General features: G+C 37.2%; 1 protein-coding gene across 1 annotated transcript; it reads right to left on the bottom strand.

The window, feature by feature from the left end:
* Nucleotides 1–6,938: 6,938 nt before the first annotated feature.
* On the bottom strand, nucleotides 6,939–9,100 carry LOC108614878 (Cytochrome P450 9h1). The gene is made up of 3 exons (XM_018009099.2): nucleotides 8,327–9,100; nucleotides 7,247–7,901; nucleotides 6,939–7,166 (listed from the first exon to the last, which is right to left on the bottom strand). The coding sequence occupies exons 1-3, from the start codon at nucleotides 9,032–9,034 to the stop codon at nucleotides 6,985–6,987; spliced, it is 1,545 nt and encodes a 514-aa protein (XP_017864588.2). The 5' UTR covers nucleotides 9,035–9,100; the 3' UTR covers nucleotides 6,939–6,984.
* Nucleotides 9,101–9,326: the final 226 nt, after the last annotated feature.

The raw sequence follows: 9,326 nt of genomic DNA, 5'->3' as shown, positions 1-9,326 counted from the left end.
AGTCGTGTAAAAACTTTACTACTTTAGTCCTTCACTTGGCAAGGGAAGTGTTTGCCTTTGCGCTCTTCCTGAAAGCAAAGAGAAGCACTTAGGCGCTTACAATGTTAAGAGTAAGACAGAGAGGGCGCCATTGAGACTGAGTGAGTCGTTTCTCTTTACCCAAATGTTTGTGTATGAAGAGAAACGGAAACGAGTTAATATATAAATTATTTGCACACTATTTAATTTGTTGCTCGCTGAGCACTTATCGACAATTTGACTAAGTACTACTCCCATTTCGGTCTAGCCATAAGCCGAAAAGCTGCAACATTTGCCAAAACCGCAAAACCACCGACAATTGGACTGGACTGGCATATCAAATTCGCTTCCAGCCGGCACTTTACATTTTAATACCGACCAATCCCTGCCCAACGCCCACACATGTTTTTGTTTAGCAATGCAGTGCTATTTCGTTGATTATATTAATTGTGCAGCACCTCGCAAGTCGCAAAGGAATTGTATAAATCATATCTGAATCTAGCTGCACAATAAACATAATTGAGCTTAACGCACATTGTTCAAGCTTTGTAGAAATATTTCGCATTCGATTTGTCTGCGGTTGACACATGGCAAATTGTGTGTGGCTCAAAGCTCAAATGGCGAATTGTGTTTATCTAAATTTTGTGCATATTACACTAAATAAATTTATCAGTTAAATAAATGAGGCAAATTTCTGTAAAGTAAATAATGTCCTTGGAAATATTCAGAAATGCGCAATTGATTTAAAACAAAATTAATTAGATATTTTTAAGGATTTTTTTTTTACAGAGTAAAAATAGAGTAAATTTTGTTCATATATTTTATATTTATTTTATTTTAATAATTTTTTTTATGTTTTTTTTTATTTATTTACTTATTTTTCTTAGCTTTTGACTGCTTTTTGATGTCAGCAAAGAAGTGACTGATACTCTGAGAAAACACTCAGAGAGCTACCGACTGCATCGGTTCTTTGACGAGTTCGTTCGTGATCGGGCAGCACTCGTTTCAGTCTAGTTGATCTTCGAGTTAAGTGTGAAGTCTTTTATGCATGTGCCTCTATACTGCTCTTCAAGATTTGAGTGTGTGCATGTGTATGTGAATATAAATACCATTCGTATCGTCTTACTCACTTACTCAGTTTTATATGCGAACGTCAATCGTATTGCTCCCTAAACGTTGCTCGCGTCAGACGAATAGACCAACTCAAAGAGTTCAACGAAGTGTCTATGGCTGAGCGAGGGAGATTGAATATGATTTTTTTCGGTTGATCTCAGTAACAAATCATAAAGAATAAAACAGTTAGATCGGTAGTTATTTGCGAACCAAATATACCGATGAACATAGATCATGCATTTATAGCCTTATTATCTATTAAATACATATAAAATAACTATTTATAAATATATTTAAATATATATCTCACATCTATAATATTTATTTACTCACATGAAAAGCTATTCATAATCTTCACACTGGCCACTTGTCAATGCCACTAAACAATTTTGAGGTCGCGCACTGTCAGGTACGAATTCGCACAAACCAGAAACGGAACTGGAAACGGCAACGGTAAGGGAAGCGGAAACGGAAACGGACTCTTCCATTTTATATGATTTGCACTTGACAATCGAAATGTGCAGCTTACTCATTGCACTTATATAAGTAGTAGTTGTTTCTGCGGCAGACACGCACTCACGCACACATCTTCACACCCACACACACACATATATATATAAATATATATATATATATATATATATTTTTTTTTTTTGAAACGTGCAATATAATATATTTTTTCTACGTAAGCTGCAAAACTTTTGCAGCTTGTGGTCATATCTGGGTAGTTGGGTTTAACAAAAGGAATAGGAGATTGAATACATAACATATATGCTGGAGCATAAGTGGAGCTCAACTGAAGCTGAACTGAACTGGAGCATTGCAGGGCAACACGCTCGCACGTTCATAAATGTAATGCAATTTCAAGTAGAACTTTCATTTAATTGAGTATTTTGGTGTTAAGCTTGTCCTCAGAGCATTCACATACCACATAGACACGCACACCCACACTCGCTTACAAGTTTCATACGTACAGCTGAGGCTTTGCTCAAAAACTTTGTGCGTCATTTCGGCACAAGCTGCTTTGCGGTTGCTCATTGTCTAAAAGAATTTAAATAGAATTGGGCTAAGCTGCCGCTGCGCTGGAACTCTTGCAAATATGTTACACAGGATGACACCAGCTGAACGTTGCATTGCAAGAGATTAAAGTGAATTATGAATTTTAAATGGAACTCTGCATGTCTAGCATTTCCTTGACAAAATTATGAGCTACTAAAAAAAATGCAAGTAACGGTGCGCTTGGCGGGAGTGAAGCGCAATGAGAGCCAAAAATTTAAATTCGGTGTTAACTTAATTTAGTAAGCTGCAAAATTATAATAAATGAATTGAATAGTTAATATAAATAGATAAACGTACCATTTATTATATTATTTATTGCCGCTTGTGGTATATAATAGAATTAAAAAAACCCAAAATTTCAACCTAGTTTCCCACTAAACAAGTCTAACCGCAAACAATTACAAAAAACTAATTAAATACGCATAAATTAAATATAATTTATATATGCTGACAATCAATTCTGATGATAGTTTATTCATTATTTTAATTATCTCAAATACAATTATCCTTGAACTAACTATTAATTATTTAGTTTGTTTTCTTGTCAGGAATTAATTAGTTTTCATTATAAATAGAAATGTATTTTTTATTATCAATGAGAAAATCGTACTTTTAGCTGGAAGAAGCCAGAAAATTCTGAGAAATACTTACCTCAATACCACTTCGACAGAAAAGGGAACAAAATATAAATTATTTATAAAATCCATTTACTCTAGTTCTGAATTGCTATCAATTTATTCTACACTTTGTACATGATGTTATATAATATTTTGTCAGGAAAAAAAACTCTTTGCTTTGCCAATTGAATTCTGAGTGCAAATGTGCTTCAAGGAATTTGGCAAATTGCTGAAAATTGTAATGGACTTGTGCAAGAAATTCGAGCTATTCGCATGTAAGACAAGTAAGCCATAAAAAGAACAATGCTTAACCATAAATAAGCAGCACGAAAAAGCGCATTACAAACACACACCACTAAAAGAAGAAGAAGAAGCAGCAGCAGATGACTAGGCAGCAGCTCACATGAGTTTATTATCTGACAGGCTAACAAGAGCAAGAGGCAGCATGTGTGTATTCTGTATGTGCTCTGTGCAGTGTAGCATCATTTTATTTATGCCCAAAATGCGGCGCAATGAATAATTATGCAAATGGGTCAACTAGCGGTCAAGCCAAAGAATTTTGGCTGCCACCTAAATGGAGGCAAAAGGGGCGAAATGTTGAGGGGGAATGAGACGAAACAGGCCGCAGCCACTGCAGCAGTTACAAATTACAAGTTTACACCATTTTGGCCCCAGCACTTAAGCGTCGCATCGCATTGGCCAACACAAATGCAGTTTGACCAAAATATGACCATTACGGCTTAACGTTAAGTTACGAGAGTGCAGCTCCACCTCCTGCTCAGCTTAAAAGTCAACTTCTCCAGCGATGCTTCGGAATGTCGCTGGCAGTCATAGATTTGAACTAAAAACTTTGCGCTTTTGTTTTTTCGTTTCGCCCAGCAGCGAAGTCCAGCGAAAATAATTAACAACTTTTTGCCTCTTACTCCAAAATAAAAAGATTTTCCACTAGGTTCCATCCAAATTTTTTTTTGTATTTTATTTAATCTTTCTCGCGCCTTTTGTCGCCCGAGTTGGGCCAAGTCCAAGTCCAAGTTTTTTCAGCAGAAACTTTTTGTTGCCTTTTGATAGAAACTTCAAGTTTTTCGTCTGTCGCACTTTGATATTTGAGATCTTTTTAGCCTTGGCTGTCTGGCAGGCAGCTCATGAAAACTTGCGCCCAAAAGTATCTACGCAAAACTCACAGCTTAATCGTTTGCAGATTTCTATATATTTTTTCTTTGTTCATTTTGCTTATCCTGCACGGCATAAGATAACAGAAACTATACTAAGAAAAAGTTGATTAAGCATGTTCATTTTAACCCATTACTATTTCCTATATTTTTGTGGCTGCTAGATATGCTTTAAAATAATTTATTAATTTTCAATTTATCGGAAGTACTTTTGTAACAAATTTATTTGAACTCGCTTATACTCTCTCCTTCTGTTCACTCAATATACAGGGTATCCGGCTGCCGCGTACTTAGTCAACCAGAACACTTCAATTCATGAACTTGAAGTGAAGAAGCTGCAGCCAAAAATGCGTATAATTTTGTCTTGAAATCAAAACAAACTTTCTAAGATCTGCTCTTTAAATTATAAATTATATATTTATATATAAGTATATATAAATATATATCAGCTGCATAATATTTATTACGTATATCTGGAGCAGCTGCTGCTGCTCCTACAGCTACTGCTGGCAAATAAATCAATATCGCATTAACTGCTTAGTCCGCCAAAACTTTTTGCCTAAATATCCCAAAGCACATAAATAACGAAATGTCAAAAAGTTTTTGTCCAACATTTCTTTAGCCAAATTAAACTGCCTTCACAGTCAACTGCAAATGTTGCGGCCATATTCTACATTGGACAAACGAAATTCATTTCCAGCAGTTTGATGTTGCTGCTCCCAAAAATTTGGTAAATTCCCTTTTGACCCCAAATGAAAAATTAATTAACAGGTTGACGTGTCGGTTAAACTGATTTGCTGTGGCCGGTTATTGATTATTTAACGGTTATGTGATTTTCTTTTAATATGTAAATAACAGTCATTAATTGACATTGTATTTAGCAAAAGAAATGTGTTCAATCAATTTAGGGCTTATTATTACCTATTGAAATCAAAATAAAATTCACAAATTAAAAAAAAAAATACTGCACATCTGTAGTAGAACAGAGAGAGATACATAAATACATACATATGTATGTTCAATTGAGTAATTTATCATTGTGGACAAAAATATACTGCACATCTCTACAAAATATACTGCACATCTCTAATAGAACTTATTCGCTCATATACTTACACACATATACATTCATATATACACACATACATAGATATTAATATTCAAAGTCAGCTAATCGGCAATTCTTTTTCTCCTATTCCATAAAATGTGAACACCCTACTGTCATCTCGCTCGCACACACACAAATCGTGTCAATTTTGCATTTGGCGGCAATAGACGACTAACTCTAGTAATAACTGTAAATAATTTATGCAAGAAAATTCTTGTATGCAAATATTTTGCTAACTTCGGATTTAAATTAATCTTTTGAAATTATATTAGGTGCTTTATAAATTTAAACAAGCTACTAGCGTAAATATTTTAGCATAGTTTTTGGAACACTTACACCATATACAATATATTTTTGTATTTTTTTTTTTGCCGTGATTTTGTTGCACTTTTTCTTTGCATAAATAATAATGCACAATTTTAGGATTATTTGATATTATATACATATTATATTTAACCTTAGGTATCATATTTCACTATTGCAATTTTGCACTAAGCACAGAGAATTAGCATTTTAGATATCAACACAAAAAAAAAAACAAAAAAAATGTACACACATGCGCGCAATCAATGCTAGTAACGATCGAGTGGGCATCCGCACACGAACTAATTTCCTAATTGAGCACGAGCCTAAACTAAGCCGACAATTCTCTCTCCCCACTACCAATACATGCTCAGCCTGCGCTCAGTTTGAGAGATCAAAAGCTATGCAACCAATAGCGTTAACGCAGTGGATACTTTCATTCCACTAGAGTCCACAATGGCGGCACTCACTCTCTCTCTCTCTCTCTCTCTTTTTGGTTGTAGGGCCAGCCTAAAGTACTTACACAAGAGTAAGAAGCGCTATAAATAGAAACATCTTCATAACACGCTCTTTAAATCCACAATACCAAACCTCTTCATATGTCTTCTGTTTAGAGTCTCCAAATATTTGTGAGAGTATGAGCCTAAGCTAAGATCATTTATATGTAAGTAAAACGAAGCTAGAATGCTTGCAGCAGCAGAGAGTGCTCCCATTGGTCACTTAAAGCTCGACTGCAACGACCCCGACCTCGACACCGAACACAATATTGGAGAGCGACTTAGTGTTTGAGTAAGTGTTGCCCTATATAAAGAGCAGCAGCTGCAGCATTTCTTCAGTCGCCCAGGTCTTGTGGTAGGTGTCAGTTGTGCAGTGCAGTAAAGTGAAGTGAAAGTGTGTGATCGTTTAAGACTTGGGGGGAAATTTTTCGAGGAAATAATTAGAGGAAACAGAGGAAATTCTTGGGAGAAATACTCAACGCTGCTGGCAGCACCGCAGCTCAGTGGATAATTGCATTCCATTAGAATCCACAATTGCCGCTCTCTCTCTCTCTCTCTCTCTCTCTCTCTCTCTCTCTCTCTCTCTCTCTCTCTCTCTCTCTCTCTCTCTCTCTCTCTCTCTCTCTCTCTTCCTCTTCCTTTCTCTCTCTGGTAGCAGCGCCAGCCAAAACTACTAACGCATAAGACTGTCTACTCCTCTCTCATAGTCCACAGATTTGCTTACCTAATATTTTTCAGTGTATTAATTTCCTTTTATTCAGCTGAAGAATCAATTCAATAAACGGAAGCTGCGCACTTCAGTTTCGATTAGTTGCGTATCAAAACTTTTGCTTTGATGCATTTGCATTAATTAGAACAACAACAAATTCCATTAAATAAAGCACGAGAGAGTATTTAGTGTAATTTCCTGTTCGCTGATTAATGAAATGCATTCAACGTGCGGCGCTAAATAAACTTTTAATTAGAATGGAAAATGATTAATTAGCTAAAACTGCAGCAACTATTTGCCTAAGAAGAAATTGTTGTGCTGCAAAATTTAAATTAACGAAACTAATTTAGTAATTAAAGCATACTTTTAATTCATCAATTTCATATCGCATTCAGTTAGCTGTTTCATTCTTTCTGGCCACATATTTAAGCCAAAATTTATCCTTGGGCGCCATCTGGAATCCCATGATGTTGTTCATCATATCTAAAGTCGTTTTTTTACACGGCAACAATTCGAACTTGAGCAGCTGATGATATATGATTGATTTGACCTCCATTAGAGCCATGCGATTGCCTGAAAAAAATGTAACATATATATATTTTTTTTAATTATTAAATTACATTTTAATTTCTGGTTTTATACGCTCCACTCACCTATGCAACTGCGCGGCCCGACACCAAATGGCATATATGTAAATGGCTTAATATCTTCTTTATTTTGCTCGGCAAAACGTTCCGGTCGAAACTCTTTGGGCTCGGGAAAATACTCTGGATCGTAGTGCAAGCCCACAATGGGTATAAATATACGGTCACCCTTTTTCAGTGAGACGACAATCTCATTGTTCTCATCACGTAAATCGATATCTGCGTTGCAAGCACGATCTGTTTGTGGTGCAGGCGGCCATTTGCGCAATGCTTCCGATACGACCATATCCATATACTTCATATGCATTAGACTATCGTAATCGAGGGGTTTTCCCTGCAGCTGTTGCTCCACATCCAAAATCTCTTCATAGAGCTGCTGTTGCACCGTCGGATTCATGCACAGCTCATAGGTGACGAAGCACAGGCAGGTGGACACCGTCTCAAAGCCCGCAAAGAAGAAGAGCAAACATTGGGCCAACAAATCATCATCTGTGAATTTTTTATTCGACTCCTCCGACTCATTAACCTTGCGCTGTGCTTCCATTAGCAAGTGTATCATATCGGGTCTTATTATAGAATTCTTTTCACGAAATTTAATGGCATCAAATACCAGAGATCTAAAGTAATTGATCATCTTTTCGTCTAGAATACTTAAGCCTAGGGACTAATAGAGAAAAATAATGTATTAATTAGTTTACGATAAGTCAAAGTACTCTAGACAAGGCTGCTCGACTAGCAGATACCCTGTGCCTCTTGAAAAGCTGATATAATCATTCTTTGCTTTTTTATATGGAAATGGAATGAGATCGAGAATAAATATATAAAATTGTACTGCGTAGGGTATTCACAAATATACGCTTAAAATTTCAAGTTCTTGGCTTTTGCGTTTTACGAGATCTCTGCATTCATATGGACAGACTCAACTCAGCTCATCCTGTCGTCCTGATCAAGATTATATAAATATTTTAGGGGCACAGCCGCGCCCCCTTCTGTCTGTTCCCGAAACCAATATACCCCGATTTCCCATTTCCAATCGAGTTAGGGTACAAACAATATTATTACTCAATTAATACCTTCATCAATTAATACCTTCATCAACTTGGGCATAAAAGTAAACAGCAACGCCTTCAGCATAGTAGCTGCGGTAATTGTGGTAACACTTTGTCCGAGCTGAAAGAATTTGTTCTTCTGCTCCTCGAACGAGTTGACCTTGATGCCAAAGGCAGCGGAGGCGATGACATCGTTGGTGAAGCGTGTGAAATAATCCTTCATCTCCAGCTCGATGCCATTGCCATTGGCGCTCTTCAGTTGATCTTCAATATAGGCCACGCCCACCTCACTGCAGGCATTAATCAGATCGTACATCGCACGCATTTTGATGCCCGTGAATGTGGGCGTTAATATATTACGCATATCGCGCCATTCGCGATCTTTCAACTGCACCAGACTCTTCGACAGCAGCGTCTGAAACTGCTCGGATCCCGAATGATTGACGAAATGATCGAACTGCTTAACGCCGACACTCTTGATCAGTTCCAGATCGCGCAACACAAATATCGGATCACGTAGAAAGTAAGCGCCATAGACTTTGGAGTCTTTGAATTGTTGATACTGTTCGATTTGCCTGACCAAATGTGGAGATAGGCCGAATAGTTCCTTGAAGCGCATATTACCCAGCAGCGGAGTGGGCTTCTCGTGGGGTATGCCCCGCTGCTCGAACGTCTGGTACTTGGCCACCGACCATTTGTAGAGTAATGCGCACAATACGATCCCGAGTGTGCAGATAATCAAAAACATTTTACTTTTATATCAGCTCAACTGTGCGCGGCGAGCTCTCGGCTGTAACTGAATCGGTCAATAACAATAATAAAGCTCTAATATGACCTCATATCTGCCTCTCGCACCAGCTGCCGCTCCCACTCGCGCTACCTTTCGTTCTCCCTAATTTATATATAGCATTTTCAATGTCAGCGCTCTCGCTCTCTCTATCTCTCACTCTCTCGAGCCCTCACGCTCTCTTGTTTACTTGACTGTTCACGCCTTCTTGTTATTTTTTTAGCATTCTAAATACTCTTATCAATAGAGCTTT

The sequence above is a fragment of the Drosophila arizonae genome, chromosome 5 (assembly GCF_054131065.1).
Source record: "Drosophila arizonae isolate 15081-1271.41 chromosome 5, UAZ_ARI_1.0, whole genome shotgun sequence".
NCBI classification, from domain to species: domain Eukaryota; kingdom Metazoa; phylum Arthropoda; class Insecta; order Diptera; family Drosophilidae; genus Drosophila; species Drosophila arizonae.
This window is presented reverse-complemented; position numbering and strand designations above follow the sequence as displayed.